Source organism: Linepithema humile, chromosome 6, assembly GCF_040581485.1.
Source record: "Linepithema humile isolate Giens D197 chromosome 6, Lhum_UNIL_v1.0, whole genome shotgun sequence".
NCBI lineage: Eukaryota > Metazoa > Arthropoda > Insecta > Hymenoptera > Formicidae > Linepithema > Linepithema humile.
The window spans coordinates 1,649,620-1,674,688 of NC_090133.1; the positions used below are offsets into that span (position 1 = coordinate 1,649,620).

The following is a 25,069-nucleotide window of genomic DNA, read 5'->3' on the forward strand; positions in this document are numbered from 1 at the left end:
TGAACCAATCCATTTCTTCATGTATATGCTTATGCGCCTTTACAACTCTGGATATATCCTAAACATTGCCATAACCTTTCAAATCGTTCGAAAACGTAAAATAACATCAGCATTTAAAATGATTATACCTAAGTATAATTTATAATAAAGTTATGATAATTTATATAAAGTTAACGAAATAGTTGAATAATTTACGATACTGATGAAGTAGGCATATTTTTTTTCAGTGTATTACAGTTAATATTTAAAGTTGTCAGACACAATGAGTGAGTTTAAACTGCATCATTTGATAGTGCAATTAGTTGAAATATTAGAGTAAGTATCACAAATCATATTGTATATATTATAACATTTAATTTTTGAAATCATATAAGTATAAATAGATTTATAAATATACACGTTAAATTTTATATCAAATATTTTTATGAATAAGTATTATTTTCTTCAGTTCGGAATCTGCTCCAGAAAGACACTTGGAAAAACTTCAGAAAGAAAGCTCAACAACCAATGCATTAAATACTGTTGCTCCTCACAGTTGCATTCAATATCTTGCAAAAATTTCACTTCAACCTGAATTATTTTTACAGAAATATGAGGAATTAAAATCGAAAAAGTTAGTGTGATTTAATATAATATAAAATATACATATTTTTAGAAATAATTTACATTTAATTGTTGAAGTATAACAAAAAATATATCTTTTCAGAGTAGATTTGTTAGGTCCGTTTGTACAAACTTTAGAGTTGATATCTCAAGATGAAGAATTGAAGAAGTACCTGTTAAGAAAATCCACATCAGAATTGAAAACTGGTGCTTTAAGAGATCCAACTATTACACAAGAAGATTTACCAAAAGTAATAATATTTTTGATGAAATTTTTATTATACAACTCAATATTTTAACGAATTTATTTAAATATTTTAATAGATCTGCAAAACTGTAATTAAAGCTGCTGTAGAAGGTGAAAAGAAGTTAAACCAACAAGTTCAGTCAGTAAAAATATGTTCAGTCAATAAAAATGATGGTGCCTTAATGAAGCACAATTGGGTAATAGAGCGTCCACGTATAACCTGGGACTTTTATAGTGATGCGAGTGTAACACTTTATCAAAGTTTGTAATTAATTTTGCAAAATTTTTAGGAAATAATAAAATATGCATGTCTGATATAATTATGTAATTACAGAGGTTGTACCAATTGTGTCTCAAGAGTCTATACTTCTGTGGGATATTTTATATTGTTTGAAAGGAATAGATGGATCGTATATTGTTTCAGAACCTTTAACAAATCCTTATGGCGTCAAAACTTTTAATATATCATCAGATGTTGGTGAGGATTACATTACAAATTTTAATTAAATATTAATGTATTTAAAAAAGATTAATGATAAAACATTGTATTTTGTTTTTAGGCATATCATTTAAGCAACTAGCACAACAGATATTACCTTTAGCTTCCTATTACTCCATGACAGTGAGATTTGTTGAGGAGAAAATCTCACCAGATGATGGGCAAGTTAATCATGCTCTAAGAGGAGCGATACGATCTTTGCTGAAGGATTATTTGGTACATTAAATTAATTTTTACAATTTGGTAACACAAATTTATATCATGTTTTGGTTATTTAAGTTTCTAAATGTATTTGAAACTCATTTATATATTAATGCTATGTAATGTTAATACTGATGTTACTTGCTATTTTAGCTCTTTGTTGTGCAACTCGAGACAGAACACATTCATGGTAAATTAAACTTGCAGAAACTGTGGTTTTACATTCAACCTACTATGCTTACAATGTCTATACTTTCACAGATTACATCTACAATATGCAAGGTTAGTATAAAGCATTAATGGATACTAATGAATTCTGATTATACTTAATTCTAAATATGCATGAGGAATGTGAACTATAATTTTTGTTACTGAAACAGAGGTACAATGTATTGTGTAATGTATGATTTTAGGCGAATGCCAGAGGGGGAAAAGTACTGAGCCTCCTTCACGAGCAAGCATTAAATAATGTTAGTGGTGAAGCAAAGTCTAAAGAATTGTGTCTATATCTGATGCAAGCGGCAAGCATGCCATATATGCAAATTTTAGAAAAATGGGTTTACAAAGGAGTGATATGTGATCCATATCAGGAAGTTAGTACCTTCATGAATGCTAATTGAAGTCTTATATCGTATATCATGAGGACATATATATATATATATATATATATGTATATTTACTTGCGCATTTATCAGTTTTTTGTAGAAGATAATGAATTAGTTCAAAGAGAAGAACTTCCCGTTGATTATTCGGCGGATTACTGGGAGAAACGATATACTATGCGGCCGGAAAGGATACCTGTATTTCTGAATGAACATGCACAGACTATACTTAGAACGGGAAAATATTTTAATGTGATTAGACAGTGTGGTACGTTTTTGAAGTACATAATAGTGCTTTATATTTATTTATATTTGTGAAATAAAATAATCATTTCTTTATATAATAAACATAAATTATGCGTAATGGATTATTTTATAAATTGTTAGAATTTGCAATTATTTTACAAATTGAAAAATATTTAGGTAAAACGGTACAGTGGGGAAAGCAAGAACCTTTAAGCTATCAATATCAAGGGCAGAAGTACATAGCTGCCATCGATAGGGCATATTCGGAAGCTGCCAGAAAATTATTAGAGGTGCTGATGAAGGAAAATGATCTGATGGGTAGGCTACGTAGTGTAAAGAGTTACTTTCTTCTTGCCCAAGGAGATTTTGTGGTAAGCTCTCATAAATCATCAAGTCAGTTATAACTTTGCTACTCAAAATCTTCATTATTTTTCGTACAATAACAAAAAACTTGCTTAATTTTACATTAGGTTCAATTTATGAATCTGTGCGAAGCCGAGTTGAATAAGAGTATCTATGATATTGTTCTGCATCGTTTGGCATCTCTTCTCGAGGTTGCTTTACGAATGTCTACTGCGGATTCTGATCCTTATAAAGATGATCTGAAGCCCGAATTACATCCTTATGATCTACAATACCAAATGTTTAAAATACTTTCCATTCAAACCAGAGATGAGAAAGGTATTCTGTCAAAAGTACTGTGTTTGCTCAATTACGCCTGATCAAAGATGATAAGCATTAATCTCTCTTGCAGAATATTGTTTCCAAGCAGGTAAAATTTTGACTGGTTTGGAAGCCTTTGTCTTCAATTACGATGTTAAGTGGCCGGTTTCTCTTATCATTAATAGAAAAGCGATAGCTTGTTATCAAATGTTATTTCGACATCTATTTTGTTGTAAACATGTTGAGAGGCTATTATGCAGGTAGGCTACTTTGTTTCTAAGTCAGTTTCGCGACTAATCTAAATTTGATATTTGCGACAAAATTTTTTAATTTACAGAGTATGGGTCAGCAATAAAATAGCAAAGACTTTCACTCACGAGGTGGCCATGGCTTACAGACAAGCATTTTCATTGCGACAGAGAATGCTTGATTGTATACAGCATTTGGAGTATTACATGATGATAGAAGTCGTGGAACCAAATTGGTTGAAATTTATAAACAAAATGAGCAAGGTGAGTAATTTAATTAATTATTCTTGTTATTCAAAAAGAAATATTATTGCTTTACACGCATCATTGTGCTATTTTTGAATGCTTTCATCTAATTAGTTAATTGTAATCAAAAACAGGTCAGTAACGTTGATGATGTATTGAGCGTGCACCAAGACTTGCAAGATAGCTATTTAAGGGAGTGTATGTTGACGGATCCCGAACTTCTTAGCAGCATCACCGGTATATGCGCCATATGCACAGAATTCTGCAATTTCATGCAGGTAAGCTTACCATTGTGCGTTTCCCACTAAGAATTGTCCAATTTGCTGCATGTACGGATTTACAGCCAATGATCTCTTCCTCTAAGTTGCAAATATTGTTTTAATCGGATTCGTTACGATGCTTTACTTTTCATTCAGTAATATATTTTTAAATACTAATCAACACTTTAGGTCTCATGTTCTTTCCCCTGCTAGATTGATTTTGCACATAAAAATGCATATTAGCGATTGTTACGTATTTCTTCATACAATTAAACTGATCAAATCTTTTTGGATCACAATATTTTACGATTATTTTAAAGATAAAATTATTTAATAAATAGTACAACGATATGACGGGAAAGAAGTCGATAACAGTCGGATAAGACTTCGGTCTATTAAATTTTAATGTTATTTTGCTAATGTTAAGTGTATGAGCCGCTACTACATTGATGCTGAATTGACATCCATGATCGGTGCCTGTCAGGAAGATGTCTATGAATATGAGGTATACTGTTAAAGCTTTAAGCTCGCCCACATGCATCTTTGTAGCTCTAGAATCATGAAGCGTTCCTTTGCAAAAGAGGCATCTTTTAGAGATCATTATTATATTATTAAGAACATGTGACTGCTATATATATATGTATATTTCCAATTTGCATGACACTACTAACTATTCCACAAATATTTATATCATAGAGATGCTTTGAGAAATGATATTTGTGAACTTTATATTGCATTACATTGCATATATTGTTTTTTTTTTATATGTTTTAAAAAGAATTGAACATTTTTCATTGCATTTCTGTATAAGACTGTATTCTAAATGTTATGTAATGATTTTGAAATTTTCGTTCTGCAAGCATAAAAGTATAAATGTTTCTTAATAATTCATTCATATATTCATACATCTTCAAAGATGTCTGATGAGGATAAAGTAAGTATAAAAATTGAAAATATTTCAGGCAATATATTTATGTATAAAATATTGTACATTATATTTTCTTGATAATATGTATATATGTTTTTATGTGTGTATTCTCTTTGCTGTATAAAAATTATCTACAAATGTTACAGGCTTTTGTAAACATGATTGATATTAAGTTTAACGTAATTTTTTATTATATTTTTTTGTTAAGAGTATATGTATGACAAAATAGATTATGAATTTATTTTTATTTATCTCTCAATTTATGTGGAATAATAATTTTTAAACAATTTTTTATGGAATGAGCTTGTAATGAGTATTTAGAAGTAGGACAGCATTTATATAGTTGCTAAAAAGTCTTGTAGACGTTGCAAATTTTCTATTTTATATATATAGTTTTGAATATAATTCTGAAGATCGACATTCTCCGAAATTAGGAATAGACTTGTCAATAATATTTTTGCATGCTTCATACAACTAAATACCAATTATTGTATCGTAAATATGTTACGTTATTTATTTGTAAAATCATGATTATCTCAACACATAGAAAGATTGAAAATTTATATATCTGCAAAGTATATTGAAGCGTTATATTTTTGTAATTACATTATTAATTGCTCAAGAACTATGATTATTTATGTCGCGTTTAATTTTAAAAGGCAATGAATTGATAAAAGAGAATATAATTTTATAGTCTGTTCTAAAAAAATAAAGAAAAAAAATGCATTATTTTAGAAGCATGCGTAATTGAAAATAGTTTATCGGTATAATTGTTATTTATTAAGCTGTAACAACATACTTCTATTAATTTTTCACAATTGCTTTTTAATTTTACGCATTGAGCAACATGTTTATATGATGTCATTTAATTATATTTTTTCCTAGATGGAGAATGGTTCTACGGCAAAGGATGGGACAGAGAGCTTCGAGGAAACAATTGTATCGTTAGATAAAAGATTTACTAAAGTATTAACACGGCTTCTAGACCGAATCTGTGATTTGGGTTGTGATAACAACAATGAGAAGCTACTTAACGTGTTATGTCGGTAAGTTTTATAATTTAATATATTTTTAAACAAAGATAACACATTTATTTTTTAAACCTAGTTTGGAGAACTGCTTTTAATGAATACGTAGAAATAGTAAAATCTAACATTAAATTAATAGAATTTACTGTATATATATTACAAAAATCAAAATAATTTTTATATGAGAGTGTTTACAATTTATGGACATAACTTTATGTTAATTATTTTCTTGAATAATGATTATACAAATTAAATTAAATTTATATATATTAATATATTAATTAATTAATCATTGATAAATTATGTTCTAATATCGAAAATTCAAATTTTGGCATTCGCAACTTATTTCAGTCTAGTTTACGCTTACAGACTTATGTCTGACAGTTTATGTGAATGTTTATGTCTATAAGTATAATTTTTTTTATAAAATACTGCATATATTTGTTGTGTAAATTTTATTAAACATGATTTTGCTACTTCTTTTCACTTTTTAATTATGATACATGTTTGTATCAGGCTTGACTTCAATATGTTCTACACCGACGCACTGATACGTCGAGGAAAAGAGAAGACTGCACAGCAAGATGTATCTGGCTAGTAATACATTGTCTTGTTCACATTGATTCATTTACAACTACGTAAGATCTAGGACATTAATTTAATAATAAATCTTGCAAAAGTTTTAGGCATACATTCTGAGAATATCTTTTTCGTAACATATATTTAAATTGTATTATGAGTATAATTGAAGGTTATAATTGCTATAAAAAGATTCATAATAGTAAAAAAACTGTTTGTCTGCTTAAAACAATAGTACAAAATATAAAAACACCTTTAAGTGCATTGAAAACGCACGTTATAAATTGTGTAATGATATCTATCTATTTGTATATCGTGTAATAATTAAGTATAAGCTGTCTCGATTGTATTGAGCTAATAACATATTTACACGCTTAAGCCTCTGTATAGCGCAATAAAATTTAAGATATGTTTATCAGTATTATATCAGTTATTATATTACTCTTCGTAAAATTAAGTTTTATATAACAAATCATTATAGAGAGTAATTTTATAGCAAAATTATCTTATAAAATCAAAGTCTTAGACAATAGAAAATACTTAAAACAGAGTTTAAAATCTTTTACTAATTTTCTATTACAGATCCCACCGTATTATTAATATTATTATTTTCAACTGCGAGCTTTACGGTATTTAGAGTGACTTCCATTGTCTCCAACTTCTCCTGCATCTTTTTCAACACGATTATTATTTTCTCATTGTCCGATAGTTGATTCTTTTCACAAATAATCTGTTTGGCTTGTTTGATTATTTTAGGATCCAACGTGGTCCAACGTTTGTCGCGATTCACGGACTCATTGCGAACATAGCTGTCATAACGTCTGTCGTTATCGTAAGCATCTGGACAGTCGTACGGTTTGACGCTAATTCTACCGTCCCTCAAGTAATGCGGGAACAGAAGAATTTTCCTGGCGAGGAAGCCGAAAGGATTCCATCGAATCGAGCACGAATTGCCACAGCAAGGTCTGAACGGCTTACCGACTGCTATATCCTCGATATAAGAGACCATACGTATTCGTGAAATGAGTCCCACCAGTTCAGCTTTGCACAAGATCTCGGCAGTGTCGCTGACTGCCAGACCGTTGAGCAGATTGAACAGCACAATGGCGATAAGGAAGACGAACAGGACGAATACGATGTGGCTCCAAACGGGATGCGAGACGAATGGGATATCGCTGGCATCGAACTCGCCGGTCAGCATGATGATGGTCTTGAAGATCGAGCGACCGGGATCGGGGAAGCTTGCGTCGTCGCCGTCCTTGAAGAGCGTGTAGAAGGCCAGGGCGAAGGCGAGAATGAGGAAGGCGTACGGAAAGAGGAAACGCGCGAAGTTAAAGGAGACCGTCCGGAACATTTCGATACCGGTTGACATACGCGGATGTTGACTGATCAGAATCACCAGCTCCCAGGCGGACAAGAGGATCGCCACGGCAGCGACTTGCGGCCCTGCGCCGCACAGCAGAGCGAAGGTCAACACGATCAGCGCGGCTTCCAACCAATTCCCGAGATCCTTCAGGTAGTGCCAAGGGCTGGAAACGAACTGCAGTAACTCGCGGAGGGCGAAGAGCAGCAGCAGCACGATGGTGAAGGCCCACAGAACGCTGTCCTCGTACCAGGCGATTCGCAGAGAACTTCCCAAAGCGCCGAAACTATTATTAGACGCCTGCGTTCCGTTGCCGTTTTCGCTCGCAGGACCGTCGTAAGTCGCGCTCAGGATGTAAGCGTTCAGCAGAATATAGAAGGTCAGGTAGAAGAGGAAGTTCGCGAGAAGAAGGTGCCGTATTCTGTACCACTTGAAGTACAGGAAGGACGAGAGCAGCGGGTGCTTGAGCAGACACTTGAGACCGCTGTTGCGGGCGATGTACTTGAACACATCCATCTCGCGCATCGACCGGCAAGCGTCGTCGTGTTCCGGGAGAACGTTGTGCGGCATCAGGCAGCGATAGTTGAACTCGATCGTGTACTCGTTCGTCCGTTCCTTCCGCATCTGCAGACAGTCGTCGAAGTAGCGCGACAGCGTGCACGTCGGGATGTCCGCGACGGGCGGTACGTTGAACTTGTTCATGTGGCCGATGTAGCTGCCTCGATCGAGAAGCAGAGTCACCGCCTCGCGGCAGCCCGCCCTGGCCGCGTAATGCAGCGGCGTGTTGCCTTTGTCTATAAAAATGAAACATATATATAATAAGAGGTGTATGCAGAAGTATATGAATATTTTTGAAAGGATCTGAAAATATCTGCAATTGTGCAACTTGCCAAGAAGAAGTTAATTTTTTTAAATGTATTTTTATATCTTGTCCGGTAAATATGCTATTACTCTCACTTTATATCGCATTCGCGATATACTTACTGTCAGTGCAACGAACATCTACGTTTTTCTGTTCCAGAATTAGCTTCAGACACTCCAGGCGATCGGGCGTATTGTCAACTCCCCGTTTCCCCGGCATTCCCAGCTCCAGGCAGGCGTTCAGAATCAAATCATTGGCTACCTTCGGCTCGACGTTCAGTAATTCGCGAAGAATGGCGTGATGACCCTGCTGGACGGCTGTGTGTGCGGCTTTTCTCACGCTGAACGGGGTGAGTTTCTCCCTGAGTTTCTCCAGAATCCCGCACACTGTCTCGTGAAAATTGCGTTGCGCGGCCATCTCCAACAGATCCTCGGCCACGTCGTGAAGAATCTCCACCCTAACGAGCTCCAGATTTTTTAGGAAGTTTGCCTCGTCGTTGGCAATCAGGTAATACTTGAGATCGTGCGCGTTCGCCTCTCGATTTTCGCACTTCGGCGGCAACGGCAGATCCGGCATTATTTGCTGGATCACCTCACGCGTCGTCTTATAACTGTAATCTCTGTAACTGTCCAGATCTGGAGACTGTTGGCAATTGTCCAGTATTAATTTTACCATGTCAACTTGACTCTTCTTCGCCGCCAGATGAAGGGCGGTCATGCCCTTGCTGTTGGGAATACTGGCGCTGGCGCCTTTCTTTAACAACAAACCAGCACATTCGAAGTCCCTTTTCTTCACCGCGATGTGCAAGGCGGTCTGCTGCCCCGCCTCGAGATTCGGATTTATCGTCGGCTCCGCCAGCAAAGCCTCCAGCGTGTCCACGTGTCCATCTTCGGTGGCGAAATGAATAGGAGCGCGATTGTGCGCCTCGTTAACCCTGTTGGGTCTCGCCCCGTTGCGCAATAGTAATTTCACGAACTCCGTCAGGCCGTTTCTGCTGGCAATATCGAGACACGTTTCTTCTGAACCGTTGGGAAAAACATAGTTGATATCCAGAGTAGGAGGCTGCTTTTTCAAGTTCTGCTCTATGGCGTTTTTGAAGGAACGAAAATCCCTGGATTGTAGAGCATCCAGCAGAATATTATAAAGAATTTTCGTACTGGTCGGAGAAGCGTCGTAGACATTCAGCAGAAACTCCTGCGGTAAATCCTCTTCGAGATCCATGGTATGTCTGAAGGTAAAATAAACTTATTGTTAGAATATTGATGTTGACTCGATTAGTTTTGAAAAAAAAAACATATTTTTAGAAATATGTGTCAGAAGAGCTAATTATGCTTTCTTAGAAAAAAGCATTTTTGTGAAAGTAAATAGTAACGAAGAGTATCCAGAATTTATTTTTATTTATAACAATTTTTAACAACAAAAGGATAAGTAATTGCAAATATTTTTAAGTTGCTTTACTGTTAAAGATATGCGGAATGTATTTTGTAATATTTTTTACAAGACAAGATGTAATAAAAAATAATAATTGCCATCTTTAACTAAATCTTTTTAGTTATATTAAAATTTTCTTATCTTTTAGATAATGCGTGTGTGTGTATTTTTCTGAAAATTAAATTTCAAAGAAAATGTGAAAACATTGCAAAGTTATTCATGCAAAATTTACACAATCACATTACATTTTTTAAAGCTGAATAAGTATAAGGAATGGATACTGTTATTATTTGATTATTCAATATCGGTTTACTTAAAAAAAAAAGTAGACAATTATTATAAACCTTGGTTTTTGTTGCGCGAATTTCCGTTCCATGTTTATGCGTTAGAAGCTTCTCGTGGAATCAGACGTATAAAAGATGGGTAGAAACAAAAAATGACAGATTCGTTCGTGTGTTGCACACTCGCACTGTCTGCTACAGTACGTGGGTGGATATCCTTCGCCACTGACGACCCTGATCGTGATCTCATCGCCACAGTTTATTGAAGTTTTAATTAAACCGTTCACCGTATTATTTCAATCGCACAACAAAAGCTCTTTGTAATTTCGCACTATCTTATCACAATATCACCTTACAATACATCGGATCGACTTTTCATTTGTGGAATGCAATCAGGTCGCTCGTGATATCTCGCGACAAAGGTCCGGATGAGCGCTTCCTGTCGTTCGAATTAATTCTAATGAATTATGCGTTCGAAACACGCCCAGAATCGTCAGCAGAATAATTCTTGCTTTTCGCAATTGTTAATTGAAAAAAATGCAGAGGAAAAATTGAGAAAGTGGGATAGATTTCTCAGAATTTCTCATTTCACAATTGATTGATAACTGATTGATTCTTTCGACACATGCTTCAATTTTCTTCAACGTTAATTTTATTCTTTATTGTCACCAATAATTTTCATAATATTCGTATAGATCGTTTTAAAAAAATACATCCTGCACAACATATATTTGTAAATAACTGTTTATGTACCTTTTTTTAGGAAAGCCTCTTCTTTCCGTTAATTATTGCGGCACTAATCGAACGCAATCGACGTACATCGGGAAGCTGCGCGGAACAGATGAAAGCGGATGATGTCGCATTTATCTCACAAGAGGGAATTCAAGATTCTATCGGCAAAAGAACGTTCTACATTCGCAATTTACACGCATATGCACTTAGCGATTCATCGAGATAGACACGTCACGCACGCGGTGAATTAATAAACTGACATACCTGGAATTAATAATGCGTGTAAGTAGACATTCTTCGTGCTTAATATGTATCGTACCAGCCAGCCAATTGAGTCGACTCTGCTGACTTGATACCCACTTGCGTCGGTGACGAGGAGCGAGAGAGGGGCCGGCGATCAAATGTCCAACGTTCTCTCGGCTCGCAACACTGCCTCTTTTCACGCTGATATACAATGCTCAACCGGTTCTGTTTTACGGATAGAAGATCCTTCAGCCTCGTGGATCATTCCTGTGTTGTTACGCAAATGCGACATGAGTCGCGAAGAAAGATGGGATTTTCGAAATTTAATTTTTCTAGTAAATGGAATTGCAGGCGAAACTTATGGGTATATTATTTTTTTTTAAATAGATATATATATATTAAAAAGTACTAAAATAATACCATATTCATAGAGAATAGCGAAATTTTTCACTTTAATTTTAATGACAGATCGATCTATTTTGCACTAAACAATATTTTCTTCATTATAATGTTGAAGCAATAATAATTCTCCAATGATAAGCGATTAAAATTTTAATGACAATTATATCAGACTTTACTTTCTCAGAATTTTAAGTAGATATTTATAATATAATTTTGCTACTATACGAATATATGAAATACATCCTCTTGTCTATTTATTCTGATGAAAAAGATAGAAATACAGCTTTTATATTTATGATTTATAGAATGACGGCTCGTGCGGCGTCAGATTTGGCTACTTCAATGTGTCCTCTCAGCTCCATTATTGGTCATACATGATTTCGCAACCTACGCACATTTATGTTCCCAATATCCATTCTTGACTTTGCCAGTTTAATGTTCTGGCCATCGAGAAAGAAAAATAAAGTTAAAAGTAGAAACTTACGCCATAGCGAATAACACAGGTAAAAATTCATAACTTATACACAGCTGTCTAGCGATAAGATTAATTGTCCGTTGTATTGTTACCTGCTTTTTCTTTGCTGACGAGTGTCTGTTAACTGGACCGTAGCATAAGTAATGAAGAGAGATTTAGTCAAAACTTCACGTCTTAGAGAAAATATATTTTGGTTAAGAATAAGAAAGTTTAAAAAATAATTATTTTTTAATGCTCGAAAAATTTGATAGAATTGACGATTCTATCCGTGATATATTTTTAAATTCTGAATTTGAGACTTTAATTTTAATTGATTCATGAAAGTCTAAAGTTAATTGAAATAAATTAAAGTGTTTGTAAATGAATTGCAATACATTCTCGACTAAATTTTTGATGTGTAATTAACATTTATTCTATTTATCAGTATTTGAGATAAATTTAGAGATCATCGTTGTATATAATTGTTAGCAAGAATTCTAAAATATGTTTTTTTAATATTGATTTATTTCAGAAATAATTTTAAAAATTCAATATATATCCATATCAAGAGTTTAATGCAAGATTAAGATAAATCTATAATTTATAAATCCTATTTAAATTTAAATAATCGCTATTTAAATTTTAAAGATATAAAATATCGTGATAAATATTTTATTAATATTTATTATAAATTTATATGTATATTTAACTACAAATTTATACTGCATAAGAAACTGTTACTAATTTCGGAGTCTTGCTTTTGCAAGTTCTCATATATCATTCGTGACGACTGCTCTGACTTTGCATGCAAGGTAAGCAACTCACAGGCGCTTGCGTTTCAGATGCTCCCAATCACTGCGGTTCGCAAAAGGTGGGGAACGTGATTCCGGGAAACGGCCACATGCCGTGATACCTTGACGTTTACTACTCAGTCGCAGATTGGCGCGTCTCAGGTGTATATCTGTACCATTAAGTGTTAAGAGTGTTTCGCGCGATCGGCGGTGATCGAGTCAATAGTCATCTCATAATCGTCATCGATTGTTCCTCTGTCGACATCTCGTATTGCTGACTTTTTAACAGGTAAGTAAATTTACCGTATTTTTATTATGATAACTGAAAACTGCGCGAATATACAATTTTACACGAGAAAATTTGCAAAGTGATACAAATGTATTCTAAAAAGATATGCGAGGTGTATAATGAATTGATATTTATGCATAATCGATGATATTATTGATGAATAAAATGTGGAACTGCAGAAATTCGATCATGAATCATTCATCGTACATGAATATTTTGAATAAATTTATTCAATTAATCATGTCATTAATTGTAGTTTCTAATTAGGCTATATTGTGTAGCTAGAATATTGTATGTGCATATTTTCTGCAAAAAATGGGAGCATTTTGTCACAGAAACATTCTCCGTTTTTTATGAGATTTAATATTAAATAACATTTAAATGATGCTTTATTAATCGATAAATAAGATGTTTTAAGATCTAAGTTTTTTTAATAGAATTTTTCACCTAAAAGTAACAAGTTTGTAAAGCAATCCGAATAATAGCCGTCGATTTATAGTTAAAATGTTTTAATAAATAATTTATTAATAATAACAACGAATAATAAATAATAAATTTTATGTCAAAATTTAATGGTAACGTGTGTGCTTAAAAAATAATCTGCAGACTGTAATTAATTTATACTTCCAGAAACATCTCTCAATCAATAATATTGACTATAATATATAGAGAATTTCAAGAATACATATTATAAAGCTTATAATATTATTATTTTCAACAACTCTCTGTTACTATAATTCGAAAATGATTTACTCAATCTGAATATAATTAAAAGCATTCACTCAACGCGTATAAAAAATTTAAAAAATATTTTACTAATATTAAAAAAAATACGTGAAAAAGATTTCTTTTCGAGTTTATTTATGCCGTAACAGTACAAACATACACTTTTGTCGCGTGTCATTACTGATGAGTGTGATATAATTTATTGCGGTGTTCGCAGATAACACAGCAAAGTAACATTCTCGCTTTGCCGTGAAAGCGGCATTTATATTAGGATTGTGACGAAGATAATAACATTAATTTGCAGCAATTATCTTTCACGCATACTATTCGATAGACATATCCGATTTTTCACAAACAAATCAATGTTATCTGTTGCAATTAAATTAATTTAAAACGTTAATTCTAATCATATTTTTTCAATCTATTGTTTCTATTATTTATCGTTATCCTGTATTTATTATAATATTCTACTAAAAATGATAATGACAAGAAGCGCAAAAGAAAGCGCGATTATTATTCTTTACATGAGTCGTTTATTCTGTGAGAGATTCGTACTTACGCGTGTTTCTCAATCTCTCCCTCCAATTTTGGCGACGTCACAGTACGTTTGTATTCTCGTGTACTCTTATGTATCAGATTTGCCACTCTACTTTCATTCCCGTATTTGGTTAATGAAATGCTACGTATACGCACATATATAAACTGGTACCGACATATACACTTCTTAATATGGATATACGCGTACGTAGTCGAACATACAGTTTTTGCCGAAGTATTACATGATGTCACTTAAGTATATATAGTATATGATGCTAATATGGAAAAGAGGCAAATAATTACTCAATATTATTTATACTTTTGGTAAATATTTCTACGTCATAATAGCAATGTTGTACAGATTTACAATACAATGATCAATTAACGAATCAATGATGCTAACAGTTATTAACTAAACGCTTATACTTTCACAAGAGAAATTTCAAAACTTGAATTAAAAATCTGGTAAAAGAAGTAGCATGAATTAATCTGTAATTAAAAGATTTTGTGATTATTTTTTTAATTACACGCTTTGTTTGCAAGATACTGTTCTGTTTTACTTTAGAGTTATTTTAATTGAATACCGTAATTGGCGATGATGTAAAAAATTCGGCATAAGAGTGAGTAATCTTGGTCGGCTCTACTCGCGTGGTCATCAGCAATCAGTCATTAGAATAGAACGTTTTGCGTGCTGTAGGCGGCGTTCATTATATTCCGTAATGTTCCCCGGTTTTTTTTTTTCTTTGATGACGACGCGCGAAATTAAGATATGATCTAATATCAATGCTAGCTGTGCCACTACATATGCAGTTATATACATCTTTAAAATCAATTTTTATAAGTAAAGTGGAGATATTTATATATAATTATTTTAAAAGGATATTTGTATTATTTTTTAAGATAACATACAATTTTTATATCTCGAGAAAGAGAATCTTAAATCATATAGATAAAAAAATAAAGTCTAGCTACTAGTCTCAATTTCAATGCTACAATGTGATAAAAAAAGAAGACACAATTTTGAAAGTCTTTTAAATTCCGCAAATTTTTCAATTATTCGAAATTGTTCCAAATTCAGTAGAAAGTGCACTGCACTTTATGCATCAGTGATCCCGTATTATCCCGTAAGTGGGTCATGAATCATCAACATTATCAATCATCATTCGGGCACTTTTTAAATTCATTCGCGACATGGACCTGAACTCGGGCGGTGGGCGATTACCCATCATGGACATGCTCTTATATGGTTTGCCATGAATCGGTTCTGTATGTGCCCCCGACACTTCGAGGTCACCTTCATTGCATAATTCATGGACGCCGCGTGTATACGCGTTTCGTTGTTTACCAGAAGAAATTGCACTTGCCTGAAAGATTCTGCGCTTTTAAGAAAATATCGAAGGCGGAGACAACTTTTTATCGCACATTTCGACAATTTAAATGTTCTGCTTTAGAAAATTAAAAAAAAAAATTGTTTCAAAGTTGCTTTGAAACTTGGCGCGTGGAAATCTTTCGATCAATTTTTGTTACTACGCGGTACACATTTTAATGCAGTTATGTTAAAATTTATAGACTATTTTGTTCCCATTAAAGTAAAATGCTCGTAATTTTGTTACCAAAATTTTTGACAGAAGAAAGAAACTTTTCAAGTAACATGGTTGGAGTGACACAAAGACCCTGGACGCCCACGAAAAGGCGAGGGCCGATTGCTGCCGAATACAGCAGCCCGGGGCCAGCGTGTGTAACTTTACCACCATTAATCGGTACGAATTACATTTACTTCATGCAAACATGATGCCATTAAACACTTATCGGTTTCTTTGAAAATTTTATGTGCGTTGATTGCTTCAACTTACAAATGTATAATAATTACGAAGTTGTAAAAATAGGCACGTCGGCGAAACTTTGCAGTTACTTATCGTATCATGATTCAATAATTGCATTCTAATCAGTATGCATTTATAATTTACGAATTGCATATACAATCGCGTAACTCTATAATTAATAGGACGATTGTACTTCCGCGTTGCAATAATAATGTTGCCTTCGAATACTTTTTACTGATATGAAAATGCTTATCAGATTTTTTTGATAATATATCAGTGCGATATAATCATGACAATGTAAAAATTTCTATTGTGCAGGAAAAACAGTTCCAGATTCTAAACGGGAAAGAGCGCCAGCATTTTCCTTCGGTAGCAGGTAGATCTAATAATTTAAATCGAAAATGTTTAATTATTATTCTATAAAAAATTTTTAAATATATTATAATTAAACGTTTTATAGTGTTTTATTCGATGTATTTCAATAAACTTTTTATCAGATTCATTTAACGGAATGACTATTCGTAATTTTATGTTGCGCTTCTAAAATTATAGTTATGTTCTCAAAGTACCCGCGTAATTTTTTAATTTCATTTAATTTACAAAGGTTATTTTACTTCCATTCGAATTTTTTCAGACATTCAATGAAAAATAATAGCCCTGGACCTGGCCCTGGACAATACAACGTCTCCGGACTTAGCGCAAAAGGTAAACGTACGATAAACAATTTTTGAAATATAAATGAAGTATCATAATTAAGACGTTAAGTGGGATAGCCGCACGGTATATGCGCTATTGCTTTCGTGAACTTGCAAGTTCCGTTATGCGTCGGACGAGGTATCGACCAAACTCCAAACCACCAATATTCCATAAGAATGATACATTTTAATGGTAGGCATTCACGAAATTCCTTTACTTCAGGCTTGAACAAAGCGCTTCGCGCGATCGATATGTGTACAATTATTAGAAATCAACCTGATTTAAATAAATACATAGTATAAGTATATACTTTGATCTAATTAAATTATTGTAATTTTCAACTCTTCATTTCTACATCTTTTTTCTATTAATTTACAAGCTTTACATTATTATGTTCTTATGAAATTTCCAATTCTTAAAATTGGAAATTAATTTATTTTAATTTTGAATATCATCTTACGTTATACAAAAATATTTCAATGTTAATTGTAACTTTTAATAATTAATACTACTTTATATCGATTGTTAATATTTAATTAATGATAAATAAGAGACATAGTAATATGTAATAGTTTAAAAATCTCTTAGGCAAAGATGGTGCACCTGCCGTATCGCTGCATGGACGAACGAAATCGACGAAAGCCGAAATTACACCAGCACCGGGCGATTACAATCCACAAAAAGCGCAAAAAATAATTCTGGACAGTTCGCCAAAATATTCTTTCGGCGTTAAAACGCAAGTTGAGAAGATCAGCTGTACACCTGGTAAGTCCAAATTCAAATAATACGATCCACCGATTTTAGTTTTCTAACAATGTATATAAAAATTTTATCACGCGCGCGGTATAAAATTTTTCTAAAAATTTTCCTGCACCTAAATAGTTTTTATTACAAATTATAAGTTAATTCACATAAAAAGATATTTATATTATTCTGTTCAAAATACGTTATTCTAGCATAATCTTAAATTATTTTTCTAAAATATGTACATAATAATGTGTGCATAAATATGTACATAATAATTTATTATATACATTTGTACAGACACGTTATTTCTTATTCAGGGAGCTATAATATACTCTGCCGTAATTCTTATAAATATTAATATAAATACTGCTGCGCAGTAGTCAGAGACAGATTTGTCCGAATTTGTCTATGATTTCTGCATTAGATGCAGTAATTATTCATCGTAATTATACAATAGTCTGCAAATAGCATAAATAGGTCTAGTCTGTAGTGTAAATATGGATAAATATTATTCTCTAATTCACTGAAATAAAATATGTTAGTGTTATTACTTTAATTACTGTAAACTATTTAACAAATTTAAAAATAATTAGATTATCGCAAGAACTATCATGAATAAAAAGTGTTAGTTTTAATAAAACATTTTACATAAACGAACAATCGAAACGCCACTTACATCGTATTCTTAATCAATTTATAATGAAGCGTATAAATATTGCATCTCGATCGTAGCACCGAACGACTATTACGCTGAAATCATGAATATCTACAGAGCAGCAGCGTTCACTTTCGGCGTAAAAGCTGTGTTGGAAAGACCGAGTGATGTGCCCGGTAATTATGCAACTAGTTAAATACATGCGAGGACGGTTCAAATATTTTATGTGCTAATCTTCGGTTACTAATGAAAACCGCAAATTCGAAGTAATAATACAAAATTCAATAGAAGGCCAAAGTAAATACAGTATATCGCAATTCTATGTTATCAAAATTCGTCAATAACATATTACAATTAATTCGTAATTAACAAACAAAAAATTAAATTACATTCTTTAAAATTGCTTAATGTTCTAAATTCACGATTCAGCAGAGATAATGCGAATTAAATTTCGAGATAGCGCAAATTGTGAAAATGTTTTTACAATTTTAATATTTTAACTTTTAACATTTATTTTATTATTAATTAAGTGTTTATACGCGAAATATATATATATAAAGCGGTATATAATTAATATAAATTTTTTAAAATTAATATAATTATTATTTAATAACATAATTTCAGCATAAAATTCAATGTATTTATGATAGTATATTGATTTTTCCGAAAGTAATATGTAAAGATTATTTTTTCATTTCAATTTATGTTTAAGATTATTCAGATTTATATCTTACACATGAATTTTTTTGTTACATTATATTATTATATCGACACAATGGTGTTTAGGATAATCGATGCCATACCGCAATCGCGGTTAACCATGGGACTTTATTTGAGGAGTACCGCTTCGAAAAACGATATTCGAAACGATAATCGCCGAAGAGAATCGCTGCTTAGGTACAGACGTGGTTTTTTTTAACGTAATAAATAGAAACTCACGTAATTTAGCGACCTAAAAGCGTAATAAACCCTAAAATGTTTACGCACACTCTTGTAAATCTTACAGTATGGTATATTATTATCGGTATGGTATATTAGATTGCAGTAGAAATAATTTCTACTTCTAAAATTCTACTTTTTCCTCTTAAAAAAATTTACACAGTAATTAATTACGCACGTGTGGCATTTAGGACGTAGCTAAAAATAATTGTGTCATTAATCTAGGAGATATAAATAATATAGTAAATAAACATTCCTGCAATATAGTATCCGGTATTTAGAAATGTGCAACGCGCTCTAAATCGACAGTGTAGCTAATGTATGTAGCCGCATATGTAAAATTGATAGCGTAGTGTCGCTTGTCGCCCTAAAACAAGTTGTTGCATGTTCCGCGATACATATTGAAACCCTTTCCTCTCTGTACTCTTAATATCCCTCTCCGTATCCATTAATAGACTTGACAGTAATGCAAGTAGAATATCGCCGTTTGCGCAGTGGAATTTGTATAATTTATCAGCGAGTGTCTAGCTCCAGGTACTTATCAACCGGAGAAAACGAAAGTGGACGGCGTGCCGCAGTTCACATTCGGGCTTAGAACGCCGCTCGATAAGCCAAGCGACACGCCAGGTAATGCGAGAAAAGAGATTTCAAAGTTGGACGGATGGGTGTGTTTGAAATCTTTCCCGAACTAACACTTTGGATTTGATGTAGCGCCTGGAACGTACAGCCCGGAGAAGGTTAACCTGGAAAAGGGTCCGCAGTACAGTTTGACCGGTAAAGGCCGAGTGGAGAAGTGCAACGGAACACCAGGTATATGCGGAATTCCTACTTAAAAAGGTTGCTCGTAAATTTCAGTGGTGATTGTTTCTCTTAACAGCGCCGGGTGCGTACCGCCCCGAGAAGGTGAGATTAGACTCGTCGCCACAGTTCAGCTTCGGGCTAAGGCCCGCCGTGGAGAAGCCGAGCGACACACCAGGTATACATTGCGCAATGTTTGTTATCAAATAGAAATAAGGAGTGTCTTTTCAAGTATTGTGTGCGTATGTTTCTATTTCAGCACCCGGCACATACAGCCCTGAGAAAGTGAATTTGAACAAAGGACCTCAGTATAGCTTAAGCGGCAAGGGTCCCGCTGAGAAACCTGTCGACACGCCAGGTACAATCTAATAAATTGTTATTTACAGCACGTAAGTTGTGGAACGCGAGTATCGTGTTAAGTAAATAGGATTCAGTGACACTTATGAGCTTAGCTAAATTATCTGAATGGATTTATGATTCCGGACCATGCGATTTTTCAGCGCCTGGAACGTATTGCCCCGAAAAAGTGAAATTGAACACCACACCGCAATACAGCTTTGGAATCAGACCTCTGTTGGACAAACCCAGTGATACGCCAGGTAATACGACGCATGCTTTTGTGTAGCGTTGGAGATTATAATCATGTATGTTTATTTCTTTCGTATAGCGCCTGGAACTTATAGTCCAGAAAAAGTGAATTTAGACAAAGGGCCGCAGTACAGCTTAAGTGGCAAAGGACCCGCCGACAAACCCGCGGATACACCAGGTCTGTAAAGATTGCATATATAAAACAAGTGGTTTGTAGACATAATAATAATTGATGTGATACAAATATGCCACTGTAGCGCCTGGAACATATTCTCCTGAGAAAGTTAGATTGAATACTACGCCGCAATACAGTTTTGGAATTAAACACGCTTCGGATAAACCCAGCGATACACCAGGTGACCGAATTATTTTTGCAGCACCGTGGAATATAATAAGTTAAATATAAATGTGCATATTTTTTCGTCGCGCACAGCGCCCGGAGCGTACAGTCCGGAGAAGGTAAATTTGGATAAAGGGCCGCAGTACAGTTTGAGTGGCAAAGGGTCTGCTGAGAAGCCCGCTGACACGCCAGGTGTGTAAAAGGGTGTACGTCAAAATACGCAATTTTTGGATACAATAATATAAGTGCGCAATTTTCAGCGCCTGGAGCGTATTCGCCCGAGAAAGTAAGATTGGACAATACGCCGCAATACAGTTTTGGTATTAAACACGCTCCAAATAAACCCAGTGACACGCCAGGTAATTAATACGTCATTCTCGCAGCATCAACAGCGCGATTATTACACGTGTCTATTTTTACCTCGCAGCACCGGACGCTTACAGTCCGGAGAAGGTAAATCTGAATAAAGGACCGCAGTACAGTTTGTTTGGCAAAGGACCCGCCGAGAAACCTGTCGATACACCAGGTATGTAAAATTGCAAAATACCATAGATTTTTGTAGATACAATGATATGACAGCGAGATTTTCAGCACCCGGCGCGTACTCGCCCGAGAAAGTGAAATTGGACGCTGCACCGAAATACAGTTTCGGACTCCGAACACCTTTGGACAAACCTAACAATACGCCAGGTAGCTTACTTAATTTATTTATCACAGCCAAATAAACTTGGCCGCAAGTTTGTTGCGTGTTGATTGCACGTTTCTTTCCGTCGTGCAGCACCTGGGGCTTACAGTCCCGAGAAGATAAATCTGAGCAAAGGGCCGCAGTACAGTTTGACCGGCAAAGGATTCGATTTGAAGCCCGACGACGTTCCAGGTACGTTTGGACATTTTTACCGAGCCCGATTGCGATATCATCATCGGCACTCATGTTTTAACACGTGTTATCGCAGCACCCGGTACGTATAGCCCCGAGAAGGTGAATTTGGACAAAGGGCCGCGGTACAGTCTGACCGGAAAAGGGGCGGCGGAAAAGTTGAACGACAATCCAGGTGGGTGCCGCGCATCGATAAACTTATTCCGGGACACGTATCTCTTCGACGTGCCGTCAACACGCGAAAGAACGAATGATTAGACAATAGACAACATTAATTTCTCTGATTGCCTCGCCTATAGGCCCCGCTGATTACAAACCAGAGAAAGCTCTAAATCTGGAACATAAACCATATTTCAGTTTTGGTGATAGGAAACCTTTGGATAAACCTAGGGATACACCAGGTAACGGTGTGGACTAATCCAAAACTAACGCTACATTTTTACTGATCATTTTCTCAGCGGACGATAGATGGAAATAGTAAGAGAGAGAGAGAGAGAGAGAGAGAATGGGCATTAATTTCTGATTGCTTTCGATAGGCCCTGCCGATTATACTCCGCAGAAAGCTCTGAGTCTGGAACATAAACCTTATTTCGGTTTTGGTCATAGAGAACCTTTCCATAAGCCGCGCGATACACCAGGTAACGGTGTTGAACTGTCGAAGAACTGTTCTTCAAACGATGAATTGAATACAAACGAATGACTAGTGCAACAGAACAATATTAATTCTTCATTACTCCGATAGGGCCTGGTAGTTACAACCCAGAGAAAGCTCAGCACTTGGAACATAAACCATATTTCAGTTTCAGTAACAGAAAGCCCTTGCATAAGCTTAGTGACGCACCAGGTAATCGGTGTAAATTAACGGAACGTTAATGTTAACTGCGAATAATTTTACACGAACTTGAAGTAGCATGTCGTGGGTATATTAAACGCTTTCGCAGTCCCGTTAACCGACTACGGAAAAAATAATGGTGTCCAATGTTATTAATACTAACAAATACGTGTAAAACAGAGAAAGAACGAAATAAACAATAATATCCACGAATATAAGATTCTGTGGTCTCCATCGATGTGTGAAACCTTCGTCAGTGTGCTTCGACTTTCTGTGTAACATTTTTTTAGCTCATACGTTAAATTGTTGAAAAATATGATTGTGTAACAAATGTGTGACTATTATGTGACTTTTCTTTAAATATGTATCGTAATATTGTGATGTCTGGTAGCGCAGAATAAGTGTGGTAATCGATATCCTTCAAGAATGCAAAAGTATCTTATCGTTCACTTGCAGCTCCCGGAACGTACTGTTCCGAGAAAGTGAACATGTCGAAATCGCCGGAATACAGTTTCGGCGTTAAAACCAAAATCGAAGAAAAGAATGCTCTACCAGGTGCGCGCGCATTTTATGCTCACTATTGTCGCTTCAAAAATCCTAATTGTGTTCTGAAAAGCAGATCTCAATTCTTGACGTCTATCCGTCTTTATTTTTACCCATTATTTATCCTTGATTACAATTTCTGATTTGTTTTTTAATGGCAATGTTTCAGGACCTGGCGAGTACAGTCCAGAAAAGGCGATGCTTTTGTTGGAGAAAGCGTTGCAATTTACTTTCGGCCTCAGAACACCCGTGAGCAGACCAAACGACGTTCCAGGTAAATAATCAATCCGCTGCATCGGTTTAGAAAATGTGCGGTAAACGTGAGATATTGCATGTTACAAGGCATGTCACTTCATAGCAATTTTAATCGCACACATTGACGCGCATAGAATGGCACAGAAACGCAACCATTAGTTTTGTCGCAGTAATTAGCTGTAGTTACCGCTGTGTCTTTTTATTTTTCATCATTTTTTAATTCATCAATTTATTCCCCCACCCTTTCGCATTTAATAAGACGCGAATTCTCATCAGAGATGCAATTTCTCGGGAAGATATATCCGACAAACTCGTAAACGTGTGAAAAAAAAAAGAAAGGAATACGACGTAAATGGTGGATGAAAATTGTTAATAGGATCGTAGATCTAATCGAACGCGCGTGAATTTCTGAGGAAATAGATCAATCGAATTTCAGCACCTAATATCTATAACATCCGCTCCGCCCTCGGCGGGACCAGGGAGGGTAACAAGAAAGCGGCGCCCGCTTATTCCATATCCGGCAGACAGAGAGTCTTTACGGACGACCGTGTCCTCGTGCCTGGACCGGGCGCGTACGAGGCCATCAAGCCGGACGCGGTGAGAGCGAAGAGCCCGGCGTACAGCATAAGCGCGCGTTTCCCGCTACCCGACGATCACTCGCAGATCCCGGGGCCTGGAGCGCACTGTCCGGAAAAGGTATCGCGTAGAGAAAACATAAAGTGCACTAAGATGTACGAAATACATGAAGCACAGTATTTGTAAGATATAACAGATACATAAAATAAATATTAAAATGTTGGAGAAAGCAGAGAATCTAATATCCGATAATATAAATGTAACCGAATGACGATTAAACGGACGTATAATTAATTAGCGTAATCGTTATTGTATTTTTAGGTGCTTCTCGATGTTCCTCCTGCGCATACATTCGGCATCAGGCACTCGCCATACATTTGCAATATGAAGGACGCGGTTTATTAATTCGTCTATTTTAGTGACAAGAAATTTATCAAATAAGAAGCTTGCTTTTGATTGTCTGACATTAGCGATTAATAAGTTTTAGAAACAGTCAAATTTAGTTTCTTTTTCTTTTCTATTTCGTTTCTTTTTGCTTTACTTTATTAACTACTGCTAATTCCGTAAAGAATATATCGGGCAAAGTGGATTAAGTCAAGATATATTATGTGCGAATATATTATAATACCGCAAGGCAAGATACTTCAAACGCATAATTAAAATCACTGTAAAGTAACGCAGTATGGTGCTTTTTATTTGAGATGAAACGTTTCAATATTAATTAGAGAATCTAATACTCAATTGATATTTGATTCATTGCACTGGAGCTAATGTAATGAAACTTTATGTATACATTAATATAAAATTTTTAAGTATACAAATTGCAGTCTTGAAATTAATCATTTGCTGCAGTGTAACAATACCACATCCTTTGTTTTAAAATATTTCCCGAATATCATAAAATTATTATTAAATCAATTTTTATTTCTTTCTTCTTTT

At 34.7% G+C, this 25,069-nt stretch overlaps 2 protein-coding genes across 13 annotated transcripts; one reads left to right on the forward strand and one right to left on the reverse strand.

Moving 5' to 3' along the window:
• Positions 1-51: 51 nt before the first annotated feature.
• LOC105673142 (uncharacterized) lies at positions 52-24,951 on the forward strand. 11 transcript variants are annotated; one of them, XM_067357210.1, is made up of 28 exons: positions 11,344-11,626; positions 11,970-12,167; positions 12,961-13,198; positions 16,090-16,221; positions 16,603-16,660; positions 16,919-16,995; positions 17,569-17,745; positions 18,460-18,558; positions 19,850-19,948; positions 20,033-20,131; positions 20,199-20,297; positions 20,379-20,477; positions 20,620-20,718; positions 20,787-20,885; positions 20,965-21,063; positions 21,141-21,239; positions 21,308-21,406; positions 21,475-21,573; positions 21,639-21,737; positions 21,826-21,924; positions 22,001-22,099; positions 22,224-22,325; positions 22,461-22,562; positions 22,667-22,768; positions 23,213-23,311; positions 23,469-23,573; positions 23,991-24,250; positions 24,452-24,951. In XM_067357210.1, the coding sequence occupies exons 4-28, from the start codon at positions 16,113-16,115 to the stop codon at positions 24,533-24,535; spliced, it is 2,661 nt and encodes an 886-aa protein (XP_067213311.1). In that variant the 5' UTR covers positions 11,344-11,626; positions 11,970-12,167; positions 12,961-13,198; positions 16,090-16,112; the 3' UTR covers positions 24,536-24,951. The 11 variants fall into 11 exon arrangements, 9 of the variants coding, with proteins under 9 accessions (XP_067213311.1, XP_012223977.2, XP_067213312.1 ...); XM_012368554.2 differs by having other exon boundaries at positions 16,919-16,989; XM_067357211.1 differs by lacking the exon at positions 18,460-18,558.
• pain (painless) lies at positions 6,897-11,177 on the reverse strand. Of its 2 annotated transcripts, none has more exons than XM_067357209.1 (3): positions 11,041-11,177; positions 8,698-9,803; positions 6,897-8,507 (listed from the first exon to the last, which is right to left on the reverse strand). In XM_067357209.1, the coding sequence occupies exons 2-3, from the start codon at positions 9,794-9,796 to the stop codon at positions 6,916-6,918; spliced, it is 2,691 nt and encodes an 896-aa protein (XP_067213310.1). In that variant the 5' UTR covers positions 9,797-9,803; positions 11,041-11,177; the 3' UTR covers positions 6,897-6,915. The 2 variants fall into 2 exon arrangements, with proteins under 2 accessions (XP_067213310.1, XP_012223976.2); XM_012368553.2 differs by lacking the exon at positions 11,041-11,177 and adding an exon at positions 10,351-10,490.
• Positions 24,952-25,069: the final 118 nt, after the last annotated feature.